Genomic DNA, 17268 nt, shown 5'->3' on the forward strand with positions numbered 1-17268 from the left:
TGAAATAAAACATTTACATAGCTGTATATATTTAGCAGCTCTGACATTGGGCCACCTCTGGGGAGGAAAGCAGCTTGAGAAACCAGGGATTTTTGCAAAGGTATCACTTTTGCCATCACCATCTTTTCATACCCAAGACAACACTGAGTCCAGGCTGGTGGGCTCAGAGCAGCTGTGTGGGAGAGCCCTTCAAGGAGCTGGGGATCAGACTCCTCCCAGCACAGTGAGGCAGATGTAAATTCAGTGCCTTCTTTAAAAAGAGGAGTATGTAGGAAGTCCTGGGCACAACTTATTTACTCTGCAGGAGAGCAAGGGATACACCACAGGTAACCATGGAGCCGTTATGCCTTTAAAATAGCCAAGGAGAGCAGAATAGGAGAAGCCAAATATGTTTTGTTAGGAAGAGAGCAGCTTTGACTGCTGGGTACAAGGATGTCATCACTGTCAGCCCTTTCCAAGTAGGGATGGATTAGTAGGATGTCTTTTCCTTCGTCTCCAAGAAGGTGATACAGGAGATGAGAGAGCTCTTGGGCAGTAGGTGCCCAGGCAGCACTGCCAGGGTCTGCAGGGTCACAGGGACAGGGGAATCAGGAGACAAAGTTGGTTCCTGGCACCCATGTCAGTATGACAGGACTGTAAGAAAGCCATGCAGGAGCAGGTCTGGTGCAGATGTGCACTGCTGGGACAGCCTGGGGTGTTTGGTGCCTGTTTTCATTCTGAGACCTCCTGTGGGCAGTCCTGTACTTGTATCCCCTCCAAATCAGGAGGCAGTGGCAGGGCCCACGTTACAAACACAGGGGAAGAACTGGTGTCTGGTGCAGGGGACTCCAGCAGAACTGATCCCTGTCTGTCCCACAGGATGCATCCCCTGCAGTGACAGCAGCCTGACAGGATGGCTGAGTTTAGACAGCTCAGGAGAGGGAAAGGTGAGTTCCCTCTTATTTCCAAGTGGAGAAAGAGTGGAGCAGCTTACAGATGGCACTTTCCCATGGAATGCCTCTTAAATTTCAATCCCTGTTGTTCCACTTGAATTAAGGGAGCATTTACTTGGACATTCTGCTGAGTGAGAGTGGGACTGTGCCCACGGACCTTCCTGAGGCAGAGGGAGCTCTCTGTTCCCCAACTCCTTCCCCTAATCTGACAGGCACCAGCAAAGTCCAGCTGAGCTCAAACTGCTGAAGGGAGCACGGCTCTGACACCCTCCCTCAGCTGCAGAGCAGCTTCACCAGGCAGCACTTCCAGATACTCCAGAGGCAGCTCCTGTGGGCAGAGGACACAGCTGGACACCGCTGCAGCACAGCACGGTGCTGACAACCAGTGGAGAAAGGGGGAAATGTGGCACAAGTGACTTGAGACAATTCTGTCTCTGAGCAGCAGAGATTTAGCACATGGGGTTTTTTTTCTGGATAGTCCCAGTACAGCACAATGTGCAGCTGATGTACCCAGGAGAAATGAGCATGTGAGGTGATTCTGTTCCTGTGGATGAGCAAACAGTGGGATTCAAAGCCCCCCGTTGTAGCTGCTGCACAGAGTCCCTGGTTCTGCCCTTTATATCCCAGTGTCACAGAGGTGCTGAGCCTGTGGCTGCTCACCCTGCACAGAGGGGGCTCTCTGAGGTAACAGCCAGGACAGGACTTGCAGCACTGAGTGCTCATCTAGGTGATGGATTGACTGGGTCAGAGCCAAAACTGTTGTTGCTTCCCCATCCCAAATGCAGCTGTTGCTGGGGTGCACCTGTCTGCAGTAAGCAAGTGACATCTGAGAGCTCTGGAAACTCAGCATCACTGCTCCTCTGTTGGACCGAAGAGTTTAGGGACCTTTATGATTCCTTTCCTCTCCAGCAATTCTGTGTTTGAGATCAGTATCACGTGGCACACAGGGAGTTAGAGGTGTGGGACACTGTTCCATTCCCTTAGCAACAGGGATGGCACAGGTACCCCTAGGCTGGACTTGACTGAAACTGCAGATCCCATCACTACATCTTCTGCAAAAAAAGTCATGAGGCCATCACCAGTCATTTGTTACAAACATTTTGGGGTGGTAAATGAGTAGAGCAGAAATGAAGGGTGACAATTGGTGAACAGGTTTTGGCAGCGAGACAGCAAATAAATAGGAGGGAATGAGTCATTTCAGGAAGGCTGTGTGAGAACATTGAGTGGCTGGGTTTCTTTCCATAGCATATATATTCAAATATGTATGTATATTTATAAAATGAACATTAAGTTAGATTTATTAGTCTCCAAATCTGGAATAGTTACATTTTAAAATGTCCTTTGCAACTTGCATTAAGGGCATCCGGGAGGGGGAATTAAATAATGCTTACAGCTGACAGAGAGAAAACAGATCCCTTGAGACTGGACCTCACATTTTCCTGCCTCTGTCTCCCCATCCATAAAAGGGGATTGATTTTGCAGATGCTGGGATGTTATTTTTGTGGGGAGAAAACAAAAAACCTGAAAAACAGAAGACACTCAGGCTGAGATCTGGAATCTGGAATATACCTGCTGAATTTGAGTGGTACAGCTTTGTGGCCAGGATTTGTAAATGGGAACTGTGTCTCTTTGAGGGTGTCTGTTAAATTAGCAGGGCTTTGGCAATTTGTTTTGTATTTGATTTGCAGAGGAGATGGCTGTAAAACTACTGAGATTTCACCAATTTAAACCTTCCAAAATAGCACAGCAATTTTCTAAAGATCTCGTGTAAATAAACAGCACAGCTCTTCCCTCTCCTTGGGATATTGCTTTGCTTTGGGAATGGCCCTGATGGGAACCTGCGGGCAGCTCTGCCAGTGGGGCTGGGATGGATCAGTGTCTCAGCTTCAGGATAACAAAGTTCCTGGCCCTCTCCCTTCAAACCTGTGCTCTCCAGGCCAGGTGTAAACATGGCATTCTCTCTCCTCAAAAAGGCACCAAAATGCTATCCCTACATTTTAATATCTTTGTGATCAGTGAGAGTTGTTGCTGTATCTCCTCTTTTCAGATGTCTGTTAAGAGACTCTGGGGCTAAGCCTCAGAGGTCTGAACTTCCACAGGTCTGGTGGAGTGAGAAGTGAGCCAGGACACCACGCCTGTCTCCAACCTTCCGTCTGTTCTTGAAGCAAAGCTTTGTGCAGTGATGCTGTACAGCCCCACATCTATGTTCTGCAGTCCCTGAAGCAATCAAGTTGAGAGCTGTGCTGTCGTTTTTCTCAGTCTCATGGTGCTTGTGCAACATTGTCTTTGCAATTCCTACAAAATTCTCCTTCATTTTAATTTGTTTTAGGATTAGAAACCTTTCAGTTCTTACTATCTAGCTATAACTGCTTTTTAGAAGAGTTTTGAAGATTACAATTGAGGACAATTATGAGTTTTATAACAGCTGCCTTCCAAATCTGTGGCCGTTGTCATGCAGATTTACTTGGCAAACTGGAGACCTGTTCCTGCTCCAGACAAGACAAAGACTCCCATTGGCTTTAATTACATGTTACACTTTTGTGGGGAGTTAACATTTATATCCTTTCCTGCCTCCACATACAGAAGTTGCTAGAAAAAGGGTGAAGCAAACTGGTTTGCTGGGGGTGAAGACAAGAATAATTGTGGTAACGGAATTTTCAGTGAGACAGTAGGAAAAGCCTTGCAGGGGCCAAGGTTTAGCTTGCCAGAAATCAGGGTTTCCTGTTGGGAAAGGTGGTCTCTCCATCACTGGGGCTTCTCCAGGCAGGTGGCTGTACAAGTTCAGGTGGAGGAACAGTTCAAGCAGAAGTGGCTCTGCCTCCCTGCAGGAACTGCTGGTGCCAGTTCCAGACCTGTGGTCGGTGACTCTCCCAGACCACAGCTTTGTTTCCTTGTCTCCTTCATTTTCTCCATTTGGAGCAGCAGATCCCACATGCTTAGTTTGGAGCTGCTGTCCCAGATGTCCCACTGAGGTTTCCCATCTCTGTGCCTGGGTTTATTAGCTGAAAGGTGGTGACACAGCTGGTCCCATAACTGGGCTTACTGCTTGGGATATTTTTCTCATGTTGTAGCTTTTTTATGAATATAGAGCATATGGCTTTCCTCTCCAAGGAGCAGAGCTATTTCCAAACTTTCCTCATGGGAATACTGTGTACTTCTAAAGGCAGGATTTCTCCCTTCCCCCATCAGCCTTGAGGTTGTGGCTTTTCCTGTCTCTGGTGCCCTTTGCTGGCTGAAGGTGCACTAGAACCAAGTCTGGTGAAGCAGTCATGAACCTGGATCCTGCACCCTGTGAGATGCAATCCCCAATAACATGGAGTCTTTGTGCAACTAATACTTTGTGGTATCGATGCTGGCTCGCTGCATGTCTTTGCCTCTTCCTGGGTTATCTGAAAGTAGTAATTTTTGTATTAGAACCAGTTTGTCAAATTGTCCAGGGGAGTCCCCACAGCTCTCGCCTCCCGTGTGGTGACACCACTGTGACCTCCCCTCGCTGCTCAGAGGATACCAGGACACAATCACACGATGGAAGGGCTGGAATCAGGAGCTCTCCAGGGTGCACTGCCTTGATAGGATTTTAAGAACACATCTGTAAGACAGGCCCCTCAGAGGGAAGCTGCATAACATGTCCCAGGAATGAGGAGCCTGTTCTGCCAGGGAGCTACAGGCTGCAGCCCTTTACTAGAGAGCACCTGTGCCCTGTGTGAGCACAGGTCTGGTCCCAGCCAGGGAGGTCTCTCAGTGTAACTTAGGGAGAGAAGTGTCACTGCTTTATATGGTCAGTGCAGCTGTCTAGTTTATATTTTCCCTAGCTTCACTGTTCATCAGATGTGTTTTGGGTCTGTAATAATCTCACCTGGGCAAATGAACTTCAGGCTTGATACCTGGCCTGACAGGTGGAGGTGTTTTGGACTGGAAACCCCAAGAAACACCACGCCCAGTGAAGTGGAGCTCTTCTGCCTTCCAGTGGTCTGTCGGCTCATGGGCATTCAGTAACCTGATGATCCTGTCTCATTGCTGGCTTCGTCCCCAGTGTGACCACACTGGCTCTGGCAGAGAGTCAATATGTGTCTCTTGCCTGGGCCCTCAGCCTGAACATGTTTTGTAATATATCTTAAACATGATGTTTTCTGAAGGAAGGAGAGCTGAGGAGCAGTTGTCTTTCCCTACCCAGTGCCACTGGAAGGCAGCCTGGCCCCCCCCACCAACTGCAGACTCCAGAGCTGCTCCAGTGCTGAGAGCTCTGCTTGCTTTTTCTGTCTCACCTGGGAGGCTTCACTGCCTGCACGGGTTCTGCCTTGACTAGATCAGCTCATACAGCCTTTGGAACTCTTTTCACAAGGATGCAGAGGGGCACAGGAGAACAGTGTCTGAGGCAGCTGCTGCCTCTGTTGCTTTGCTGGAAGCAGCCAGTGTTCTGACATTTGCTGACAGAGGGTGCAAAGCTGCAGCAGTGTCAGAGGTACGTGGCTATACAGGTACCACACAAACGATTCAGTTCTGTGTGGGTAACGCTTGATGTGTTTCTTAAAGCCCTGGTGACGTGCCGGCCCGATGAATTCCAGTGTGGGGACGGGACCTGTATCCATGGAGCGAAGCAGTGTGACAAGGTGCGCGACTGTCTCGACAACAGCGACGAGGCCGGCTGTGTCCAAGGTGGGTGCCCGCGGCTCTGCGCTCCTCATGCTCCATGGTCCGGGCCTGCCAGGGCTGCGTGGCCATGGAAAGGGAAGAGGCCATGGCAGGCTGCTTCCTGTACAGAGTTCTAAGCCGTTCTGGCAGTGGGGTTGCTTGGGAGAGATGACTGTGCTGACCAGGCAGACTGCATGGCTTGAAAAGTTCTTTGCATGATGCTCAGGCTCAATGTTCATTTACTTAATCCCATCCTGTTTCTGCTAATGACCCCCTCTCGAGCTTTGTGTCAGCCTGTTTGTTGTCATGGGCCTCGTCTAACTTAGTTGCTTTCCTCTCTTGCCCAACCTGACAGAGTCAGCATGTGAAAGTCCCAGCAAGTTTCAGTGTAAGAGTGGAGAGTGCATTGACGGAGGCAAAGTGTGCGATTCACATAGAGACTGCAGGGACTGGTCTGACGAGCCTCTGAAAGAATGTGGTACAGTACTTGCCTTCTACGTGTTGCTCCTGTTGTAACTGCTTCCCCTCTTCTCCATCTGGTGCTCACAGCTTTGAGTGTAACCACATGTAGCTGCTAATGCTATTTCTCACTCTGCTCCTCTTTCCTTGCCTTTATTCTTTCATCACCCTTCATGTGAATATAATTAGTAGCCTAGTCTGATCATCTGTAAGTTTGAACTGTGCCCTTCTCCACTCAGTTTTTATTCTTGGAGGGATATATGAACTGAGCACGGGACTAAGAACCAGGAATTCCCCCTTTCCCCAAATACTAGTGTCCCCCACAGCACAGACCAGTTTATTTAGACTCATTGCCCAAATTGTCTTTGAATTGTAAGATGATGATAAAACCATAAAAACATAGCGTTGGGAACATGCTTTGAAGGTGAAAACACACAGGGTGGCAGCAATCACTGAGGTGCCTTCAGCCATTTCTGAGTTGTACATGTTGTTGCTGCTCCCCTCAGCAATGACAGCTGGTTGCTCTCTGCAATGTCCTGCCAGCCCTGGACTGGGGCTGCACCTGGGGCTGTCAGAGCCAGGGGACAGCAAGCCCAGGCCACAGGGCTGTGCCCCTCTCTAGAGGACAGCCCCTCTCTCCCTTTCTAACCAGGCATTGTTGGCACTCAAACACATTTGGTTTTTTACCCAGTGCAGAGATATCTCTGACAGGCATCCCTTTCCATGACATCATGGAGCTCAGCGCCTGCCGCCTAAATAACTCAGGAAGAAGTGTCAGTCTCTCCCTTGTCCCTTGTATCAGAGAAGGAAGTGTGTGTGCATGCCCAGTGAGGATGCTCTTACCTCCTGCTTTCAGTGTGCCCTTGCTTTCTTCCACACTAACCCACATCTCCCTGTTTCTCTGAGTGGGTGTTGCACCTTGTCTGTCCGTGGAGGCCTCCCAACAGAGCTGGCAGCCCAGCTTGTCTGAGGAAACTGGGCAGTGGCACAGCTGGGCTCGGTGCTCATGGCTGCCTTGGGGCAGTCCCAGACTGGCTGTGAGCTGTTGAGTCAGGAAGCAGGGAGCCCCCAAAGGAACGTATTCCCTGAAGAGAGCAGAGTGGTGTGGGTTGCTGAGAATGTAACACCCACACACAGCTGATCCACACAGAAGGCAGGAGGTGCAGGACACACTCCCCACCTTAGTGTGTCTGTCTGGCTGTGCTGGACTCTGCAGTGCCCTCCGAAGTTCCCCCAGAAAGCACTGCAGGAGACAGGACAGCACTTATCTTAGGCAGGCAGGGAATGCACAGCTGGAGTTTGGGTCAAGAGCAGCAGCTGCCCAGCAGAAAGAGAACAGGCTCTGCCTGGCTCCTCCTCAGCTCCTCTTGAGAAGTGCAGCACTTGATTTAGAACCTCTAAATCCATTCCACAAAGCACCTCTGAAACCACAGGAATCATCTGAGGGAGGGTTTGCTTGTTAGCCAAAACAGCCTCTGTAGTATTTTGCAGAGAGCAGTTGAGCATGTTTATGACCCAATTTGCTGAAGGCCTGTGCCAGTGTAGGGATAGGTGGTTTCTGTCCATAAATGTCGCTGAAGTGACAACACACAGTGTGGCTGTGGATGCCTACTCGGAGCCTACTGAATTGCTCTGTTAATTATGTATTGATATCTGTATGTGTGTGCCCGATAGGAAGGTGGAAGAATCCCAGAGCTGAGATGGGCTTCCTTCTGACATAGTATTTTCCTAATCTTACTGACTTAATTGGCTTGTGGTTGTTTCCCTTTTGTTCCAAGAGCAGTGGTTTAATAGCTCTGCTGTGCTGCTCACCTGCAGTGTGCAAGGAAGCAAGAAGTAAAATGAAAAATTTGCCTTTAAATTGCATTATAGATGGGAGCAAATCAGTTTGGCTTGTTTTAGTGAGCTCACTATCCCTGAAATCCCACAGCTCCTGTTCAGCAGTCTTCTGTAGGGACAGGACTTTCTCTTCACCTTGGGTAGGTCAATTATAACAAGAAGAAATGTTATTTCTGACAGAAAACCAGCTTTCCTCAACCTCTCATTCGGTTCTAGTTACAAGGATCCATTTAGCTTGTTTTTCATTTGAGCACTTGAAAGCAGGATCAGAGAGGTGGCCTTGGATTAGACAGGGCCCCAGGAGAGGATGGGGGCTGTTGTTTCATAAATTGCACACTTGAGCTGCCAGCAGAGCCTGTTGTGTGGGACGGGTTTGTGGGAGGACGGTATCTCGGTGCTAATGGTGTATCTCTGACAGACTGTACTTGGTGTTTTCTGGAATTGTTCACACAGATCATTCCTTGGAGCTAGAAGGGGAAATAGTACAGTATTTCAAAATAGCTGGCCCCTGGGAGATGAGAGTCCCCCAGCATGAATTATTAAAGCTCAGAGAGACTGTTCAGAAAAGTCAACATGAACCAGCACATGGGAAAGGAGGAGTATCCTGGAGAGAGCCCTTAGGTCCCCTGGAAGTTTCTCACATGTGGCAGAACATGCTCAAAGCAGCAGCTCTCTGATGGGATGAGATGCAGACTCACATATGCTGTATCCCCAGGGCTCCCTGTTCATTCAGCCACTAGCTTTGAGTCCATAGGATCCCACAGCTCTGCTTTGGAATAATAAAGAGCAAGAAAGTGATGCAGTGGAGGCTTCCTATCTGTGAAGTCACTCAGGTGCTCTGTGGGGCCAGCTCCTGGCTACCAGAACTGATAGATGGGGAAAAATTTCTGAGGACGTCTCTTAATTTTATTCACTCTCACAACTCAGAGCCCTCGTTTGTCACAGATCATCTGTGCATCCCTTGCAGGTACTAACGAATGCTCCGTGAACAACGGTGGCTGCTCACACATATGCAAGGACTTGAAGATCGGCTACGAGTGCGAGTGCCCGCCCGGATACAAGCTCCTGGATAAGAAAACGTGTGGAGGTAATTTACATGCAAACAGCAGTCCCTTGTGTTTCACCAGAGAGAGACGTGATTATGTTCACTTGAGCACTGCTCCATCACAGATGGTTTGATTTCAAGTTATTGATGGGTTTCAAACACTCCTTTCAGACATAGATGAATGTGAGAATCCAGACGCTTGTAGCCAGATCTGCATTAATTACAAGGGAGACTACAAATGTGAGTGCTACGAAGGATACGAGATGGACACCCTGTCCAAGAACTGCAAAGCTGTAGGTAAGACAACGCCACAGGCACTTCAACTCTGCTTGCTCAACAACACAGCTCCGATAAGAAAACACACTCGCAGGGCTGAGGGGAACAGAAACAAAAGGAAAGAAGCAAAGCAAGCAAAACCATCTCATTCTGAGCAGCACAGAGCTGCTGCAGTGATGGCAGATGCGTCTCTAGGCAAGAACTACTGATCGTGCAGATCAGAATATTTTAACAGTGTACAGAGCAAGATTGCAGTCACTGCTTGGCTGTTTGAAGCTGAAACCAGAAAAGAAAGTCTCTTGACAGGTGTTATTGAAAACAGTGCAGCAAAAACATTTAGTGGTAGAGGAAAGACAGAAAACATCCCAGTTACAGCAGGGTAGCTTAGCCACCCCTCCACCCTCCCAGCTGTAAGTCACCCAAATCTGGCCCTTGATTTTGTATCTAAAATGTGTAATTGAAAGTGAGGACACTCCCCTGAGTTTTGCAAGAGCCAGGGACCAGAGAGGTCCCACTGCCCTCTGTGTCCACGCGACAGCCCTGCCTCTGGCAGCCGTTTGCTTCCTGTGTGGTGTAACCCTTCCATAGAAAGCAGAACTATCACTGACTGACAGTTCCATTGTTGTTTGTGAAAAGAAAGCTGAACCCAGCCCTCGGGACAGCTGCTCAAGTGACCATGTGCTGATTTCCTGTGGTAGGCAAGAGCCCATACCTGATCTTCACCAACCGCCACGAGGTCCGTAAGATAGACCTGGTGAAAAGGGACTATTCCCGCATCATTCCCATGCTGAAGAACGTCGTGGCGCTGGACGTGGAAGTGTCAACAAACAGGATATACTGGTGTGATTTGTTCTACCGAAAAATCTACAGGTAAGGGCAAGAGAGGATGTGTGTGTTGGTCCCTTCCCAAAGCTGCAGTTCAGGCTGTACCCCTGAAATCTGCAGAGAACAATGCAGGGAACGGGAAACTTGAGAGCTTTCCTGCCCTTACAGGATTACCTGTTGTGGCTCAGACTTTGTAAGATTTTTAAGGAATTGATAAAGAAATCAGGGGCTTGTGCAGTTTTCTGGTTTGATAATACAGGGTGACTTTTTGTCAATGCAAAATCCTGCTGCGCTTGTGCAATTAAACACAGGCTCTTGTTTCCTGAATATGACACTGCAAAGCAGGGCTGAGCTGGGAGCCTGTTGTATGGGAAGCCACAAAGGACCTGGCATCTGGAAGCACAAAGAGGGCAAATGGTGGGAGCAAGGAGGCAGCACCACGGACACAAGCTGCTGCCCATTGTAGCCTCTGGTAGCCTGGATTTAAATTCACAGCATTTGACCACAGTACACATTCTGTAATTCTCATTCTCACTTCTCCTTCAGCTGCTTTTGTGGCATCCATCACAGTATTCTGTGCTGGGGCTTGTGAGTGTGCCTAAGTCACCAGTGCATTTCATTGGTGTGCTGAAAATCCCCCAGGTGTGTTCTGATTTGCACAGCCATTGCACCCTGCTGCAGTGATTTGTTCTGGGTTTTAGCTAATGATCAGGCAGAGGCTTCATTCAGCATGCAGAAGGCAGGCTGGGGTTCCTGTAGGCTGTGGCAGCTCCCATGCCACTGGCAGGGGAATTTTTCCAGGCTGTGCTGAGTATGGAGCACTTGTGTAGCTGGGCAGGTACCCTGAGGAGCCTGTGGGGCTCTGAAAGTGGGGAGGCTTCCAGAAGAAAGCTGTCTGCTCTCACTGGGTCTGACTGTTGTCCCATCTTTTTGCAAAGCAAGCTGTGCAATTATAACTTCTTAAAAATCAGCATCCCGTTTTGCTGCTGTCACTAATATCAAGCATTTCTAAACTTTCTACTGTTCTGTAAGGTTTCTAAGATTACTGAGTTATTCTGAGAGCCAGACTAAGCTTTTACAAACACTGATGCAAACTCAGAATAACTCAATTTCAGTTCACTCAGCACAATTGATACTGAGAGCAGAATCAGCCTTTGTGTTTGTAGGAGCAACATTGAGTTATTCATGAAACATCCATGTGGAGTCTGCTGCCTTTCATTAGTGTTTTGAAAGATTTTGAAGCTGCCACTAATATTTTGTGAACATTTTCTTTGTACCTAATGAAATCATTTGCCAAATTAATACAGCTTCATGAATTCCTTTGATGAATCATAATTAGCTACACAGGTCCTAATTCTGCAGTACATTTAAGCACATTTATTGCATGGTAAGTGCAACTGTATTCAGCAGAGCTCAAGGGGTTATATTTCTAGTGTCCATAAATCCCATGAATCAGAAGTTAATGTGCCTGAAGTCAATGTTTTCCTGAATGGTGCAGTTATAGCAGGGCGCAGGCAGAAAAATGAAATGACAGTTCCCTGCTATGGAGATGATGGCATACACACAAAGGGAAACAAGCAGCAGCTGTAGGAGAAAGTGGAAGTTTGTAGCCAGAAGAGTTCCTGTGTCAGCTGTGCTGCCACGTGAGGCCCAAGCGCAGGCACCTGAGCTGTGCCAGCCCCGTGACCCCCCTGTCCTTGCAGTGCCTACATAGACAAAGCGAGCGACACGGCCGAGCAGGTGATCCTGATCGACAGCCAGCTGAACTCCCCCGAGGGACTGGCCATCGACTGGGTCCATAAAAACATCTACTGGACCGATTCCGGAAACAAGACCATCTCAGTGGCCACCGCAGATGGAAGCAGGAGGAGGACACTTTTCAACACTGACCTCAGTGAGCCAAGGGCCATTGCTGTTGATCCCACACAGAGGTAGGTGTGCTCACCACAAACACCCCTTTGCCAACAGACACATTCCAGTTGTCTTTCTGCCTCTGACAAACCTGGGGATGGTTCTCATCTCATTAAGACTTTAGGTGCCCTTTAAGATACATCAATGGGCCTGCTGAGACGGTTCAACTCACTCTTGGCAAGGCCTTGGTGTTAAAGAAAGTTCTGAAATTCATGGCCAGGTCATGTGTTTGATGGGCCTGAGCTGGTCTGGGCACATCAGTTGTGCTGAAAAATGAAGTCTGACCTGTGTTTGGGCTGCTTGGATGAGGGAACACCACGTACCTAACAGGCACATCGAGAGATAGTTTGCAGGGCTTAGTTACTAAGGTGAGATTTTGCATTCTGGTGCAAGTTTTGTGGCAGGATGCCCAGTGGGAGAACAGCATGTGGCTCCACCAGGTGCACGTCAGAATTAACTGAAGTGGCCGAAGGCTTTGCTATAATAAGGAGAGAACAGGGCACCTCCTACTGCAAACTGCAGCGCAGCTTTCCTAACTAGAGTCCAATTAACTGTTTTCTTACATCTTTCAGGTTCATGTACTGGTCTGACTGGGGAGACAAAGCCAAGATTGAGAAAGCTGGTCTGAATGGTGTGGGGCGGCAGGTGCTGGTGATGGACAACATCGAGTGGCCAAACGGCATCACCCTTGGTAAGTGCCCGGTTAGAGCTGCAGCACCCACTGTGCCTGAAGGAAACTGGTTTTATTGCTAAACAGGAGAACAAAATTGTACATGTGCAAAGGCACCTGCACACACACAAATCCTTAAATACTATCACTACTGCAGGAGTGGAAAGGAGGTTTCATGGAGCAGCAGGAAACGTCCTGCTCTGGAGTTAGAGCCGTGCGTTTAACACCCATCCAGGTGTGAGGTTCTCTGCTCGGTTTTATATTTGAAAATTCTGGCCATGACAAGGATGTAGGAGAAAATGCTGCTGCCATTGCATAGTACTGAAGTGCTACTGCTGTGAACAAATAATGTTATCATTTAGTAATTAAGAAATTAATTAATGACTTGTTTAATTACATAACTTGTTTTGTGTTGGCTCTCATCCACTTGCATTCTGTTCAGTGAATCTCATCCAAAATGAGTGAATTTGCTCCAGAAAGAGAAATGCAGTGCTTAGCATTCCAAATAACATTGGATCCTTCCCTCTCACTCTTACCTGCACCCTCCCCAAAACCTGGCTGGTTGTGGCAGGAGCAGCATTCCCCACCAGCAGCATTCCCCAGCCTGCAGCATGAGGGTTTCTGGACCCAGGGTGGTTCTTCACGGAAAACACAGGGAATCTGACAGCTCCTTCAGAGAGGCATTTCCCTGGAGTCACGGTAGTTGTTCTCCAGCAAGAGGCCAAGGCCTGAACAGCCTTGGGAGGGATGGAGCTCCTCTCTCAGGCACTGATGGAGTGAGTCTGGGAAGCCCAAAGTGCTGCTGCCCTGCTGCTCCTGGTAACAAAAGAACCTCATTGTACAAGGCTGTCAGTCAGGCATTCCCCACACACACATACAGCAGAATGTTCCTCCTTTTTAATCTTATTTATAGGGTCTTATCCCAGCATATCTGGGCACTGGTTCAAAATCAGAACTAGTGTTAAAAAAAAAAAGAGGCCCAATAATAAAGAGATTAGTCATGCTGCCAGCAGGAAAAACATGCTGGGCAAGAGAAAAAGAGTTGCAAGAGCTGTGTGTAATTTTGCTTCATTGTGTTTTACTTTTCAGATTTGCTGAATCAGCGTCTCTACTGGGTAGACTCCAAATTGCATTCTCTGTCCTGCATTGATTTCAATGGCAGCAACAGAAAAGTTCTGATCTCATCTGTGGATGATCTGAGCCATCCTTTTGGCTTGGCAGTGTTTGAGGTAAGACTCGACAGCGGATGCAGAACAGCCTGGAGACTGGGAGAGGTCTCAGAGCTGTTCTTGATTAAAGCTCAGCCTCTTGCACAGCACAGAAAGCTCACGAGGGCGGTCGCTGCTATAGAAACCAATTTATCTGGTGTGGGTTCAGCAGGGAAAACTGGGTTTTAAAGTCCTTAATCAGGGGCAATGTGTTGTCTCATGCTTTTACCTAATGCAGCACCAGTGCATTAAATGATCAGAGGAACCAAGGCTCCAGCTTTGGCACTCCCTGTAGGTAAGCTATAGCAGAGAAAGGTGTCTGGTTGGCTTTTGACTCAGCAAAACCCTCTTCCTTAAATCCCTAATTCTTCCCAGGCACTGTGTGTGAAATCTGGGCATCTAACTCTGGGCACAAGTTTCCCCAAGGCATTGCTGCTCTTCAGTGTTATCCCATCAGCAGTGTTTGGAAGGATCTCTTGGGTTATTTCCCCTCTTTACACCCTTCCTGGGTAGAGTAACAGACAACCCTCTTGCTTTTGCTAAGTTTTCCTTGTTCTCCAGCAGTGTGTCTTTCCTTATGGAAATACACCTGGTTTTTAGCAGGCAGCAGCAAACACAGCCAACTGAGTAACTAAATACAGTTTGAGAACTGCAGTTCCTGGCTACCTCCTGGACCAGTAATTTTGCATCTTCAATCGTAGTATGCCAAGATAGTAATAAAAAAGAGAACTAGACACTCAGCTTCCAACTGTGCTCCAGGCACTGGCCTCTTCATAGATACCTGTTTAATGCAGGTCTTTTCTTTGGAAAGGAGAAAAAAAGTCAGCAGAGATAACAAATGTTTCTAGTATGGAGTATGGCCCTTTGCTCGTGATCCACCCCAACTCCAAAAAAACCCATTTCAGAAGCAGCATGGATGCAACTTGTCTGTACCCACCCAAATTTCTGCTCCCTCCCCTCAGCCTCAGAGCTCCTTAGAATTACTGAGCACTTCATAAACACACCCGAGTGCTGGGCTTTGAGCACTGTCCAAGAATAAAAAGAAAAAAGCTGCAGGTAGCAGTAGCATGAACCAAAGGTGCCCCAAGGTAGGAGCATGGTGCACTGACTCTGTGCCTGCTGGAGTTTAATCCAGCTCAAGATGGATTTGAGCAGGCCAGGTCAGGAATCCTGTGCATTCCCTGCAGGACAGAGTGTTCTGGACTGACCTGGAGAACGAAGCAATCTTCAGTGCAAACAGGCTCAATGGCTTGAACATTTCCATTTTGGCAGAGAATCTCAACAACCCTCATGACATCGTGGTGTTCCATGAATTAAAGCAGCCCAAAGGTAAGATGTGTCCTCGGGGTGTCATGGCCCTGAATCATGTTTATTTGAGCTGGCAAATGAAATGCTTCCTGATGGTTCTTGATGAGAGAGAAAGCATAGGTAATAATGGGAAATCAATGCTTAATGTTTGAAGTTCCTGCATAATTAATTCAGCAGCAGCACTTATTGGAAAGTCTGCAATTTGTTAATAGCTATTTAATTAGCATCTTTGATAACAGTGAGTTACTCTTGTCACTGTGATGCTTCCCATTCATTATGTATTTGGGCAGTTTTTATAGTGCTGTGTAAGGTTCCACTCCACTGTACAAACTGTAAAGGTGCTTAAGCAGCCCAATTAATTGATGTAGGAAGTAGAAGAAGGTCTTTTTAGAGGGCAAGAAATAAATAATTAGAAAAATAACTTGTCTTTTCTTCCATCCTTGAACAGCTCCAGACTCCTGTGAGCTCAGCCCCCAGCCAAACGGAGGCTGTGACTACTTGTGTCTCCCTGCACCTCAGATCTCTCCCCACTCTCCCAAGTACACCTGTGCCTGTCCTGACAACATGTGGCTGGGTCCTGACATGAAGAAATGCTACAAAGGTAAATACGATCACATCCCCTTCACTATTCCTGAGAAATGGAATTGGAATTTGGTTTCTGCTTCTAGTCATTAAACATAACAGTCCTCCTCAGATTTATTCGTGATTTGCTTTGTGTACTTGCTTTTACCAAACTTTATTGTTGCTCTGGATTTTCAGATCTTCCAACAACTTCAGCTCCTGTTCTGGTTTCTACAACCACAGCACCCCATTCTGCTGGTACCACGACCATCACAGCTGTACCTGGCAGTGCCAGGAACACCACTGAGGGCATCCCCAAAGCTGTACCAGAGGCTACAATTACCACCCCAAGTCTTCATTTACCTTCCACCACATCCATCCTGATAGATTCCGAGATGACCACTGGAAACAGCAATTTATCCCAGCACTGTAAGAGAAGGAGATTCCTCTTTCCCTTTTCCATACAAACCACATCACACCACCCCGTGCACTGGTGGGAGACCCGACCTCACGTGCCAGTTCCAGTTGGATCAGGTGCAGACACACCCTGGTGCACAGCAGGACACACCAGGTGCTTTCTGCAGACACCTGGGTTACAAGGGCTGATGTGATTCCAGCCACCAAGGAGGTTAAGGAACTTACATCAGGTATCCATCACATGAAACGGCCCTAAGAGTTCACCCTAGTCCTTGTGCACAGTACTGTTTCATCCCAGCACTGTTTGCAGTGCTGCAGGCAGTAGAATGGATGATTCTGGAGGCACTTCATCTATTTGAGTTGTTTAATTATTAATGTGATCCAGCACAGGCTGTGGGTGAAAAATGCCCCGTGTGCAGCTTTAGCGCTGCTGGACATGTGGAACCACTGCAGCCCAAGACAAGCTGCCTCTGGTTTGTGTGGCTGTGCTTGGCATGTTAATGTGGCCTCGGCATGGCACAGCTTTGAAGGTTTGCATTATTTATCAGAAAAGCATCCCAGTGGAGAGCACTAACAGGCTCTTCTCCAGCTCACCCTCCATAATGAGTGAGCAATGGAACACCAGCCTACATCTCGGAGAACAGGTAATCCCTCCAGATCCTGCTGCCAAGGCAAACTGGACAGGATGAATTGCTTCTCAAAAGTCCATAAAATTCTAGTCAGAGAGAGAAGACTTTGCTCTACAGGACCTCAAACAGACCCACATTGCTTTACAAAACAGTAAAATACTTCTTTGCCCCAAATGTTTCACTGTTTCCATTGCATCTGGGAAGCAGCAATAACCATCCCTGTCTGTAGAACAGCAGTGCAGCGTGGGGAAAGCACAGCCCAATGTCAGTTAAATTCTCTTTGTGCAAGTTTCTTTCAAATGTAATAATTACCTTTTTAACAAGCCATGGAAACAAGGTGCTTTTATTGTCCACGCTGGAAGCAGTGTGCCACAGGGAAGTATTGAAGAGGATAAATTACCTTTTAAGTTCCATGAATTGGAAAAGCTACAGTTAGTTTCTCCTCTCTCAGTTCCTGATGTTTTAGCAAAAGTAAATTTTCTGCACTGATCCCCTACATAAGAGCTCAGAACAAACATTTTAACATATACAGCTCTAAAGGTATATTTCTTTTTTA

At 47.7% G+C, this 17268-nt stretch overlaps 1 protein-coding gene and 1 long non-coding RNA gene across 3 annotated transcripts in view; one reads left to right on the forward strand and one right to left on the reverse strand.

The window, feature by feature from the left end:
• Positions 1–17268, forward strand: part of LRP8 (LDL receptor related protein 8) — a 170695-nt gene that overhangs the window by 149333 nt on the left and 4094 nt on the right. The window contains exons 6-16 of one of the 2 annotated variants that reach the window (XM_064665197.1): positions 5466–5588; positions 5920–6042; positions 8830–8949; positions 9079–9204; positions 9882–10053; positions 11712–11939; positions 12492–12610; positions 13679–13818; positions 14985–15126; positions 15554–15706; positions 15865–16095. In XM_064665197.1, coding sequence (XP_064521267.1) covers positions 5466–5588; positions 5920–6042; positions 8830–8949; positions 9079–9204; positions 9882–10053; positions 11712–11939; positions 12492–12610; positions 13679–13818; positions 14985–15126; positions 15554–15706; positions 15865–16095 — 1677 coding nt within the window. The remainder of the gene's footprint in view (positions 1–5465; positions 5589–5919; positions 6043–8829; positions 8950–9078; positions 9205–9881; positions 10054–11711; positions 11940–12491; positions 12611–13678; positions 13819–14984; positions 15127–15553; positions 15707–15864; positions 16096–17268) is intronic. The other variant, XM_064665198.1, reaches the window with a different exon arrangement.
• Positions 1–17268, reverse strand: part of LOC135419099 (uncharacterized) — a 36982-nt gene that overhangs the window by 2804 nt on the left and 16910 nt on the right. The window lies entirely within an intron of this gene.

The sequence above is a fragment of the Pseudopipra pipra genome, chromosome 9, assembly GCF_036250125.1.
Source record: "Pseudopipra pipra isolate bDixPip1 chromosome 9, bDixPip1.hap1, whole genome shotgun sequence".
In the NCBI taxonomy this organism is placed as follows: domain Eukaryota; kingdom Metazoa; phylum Chordata; class Aves; order Passeriformes; family Pipridae; genus Pseudopipra; species Pseudopipra pipra.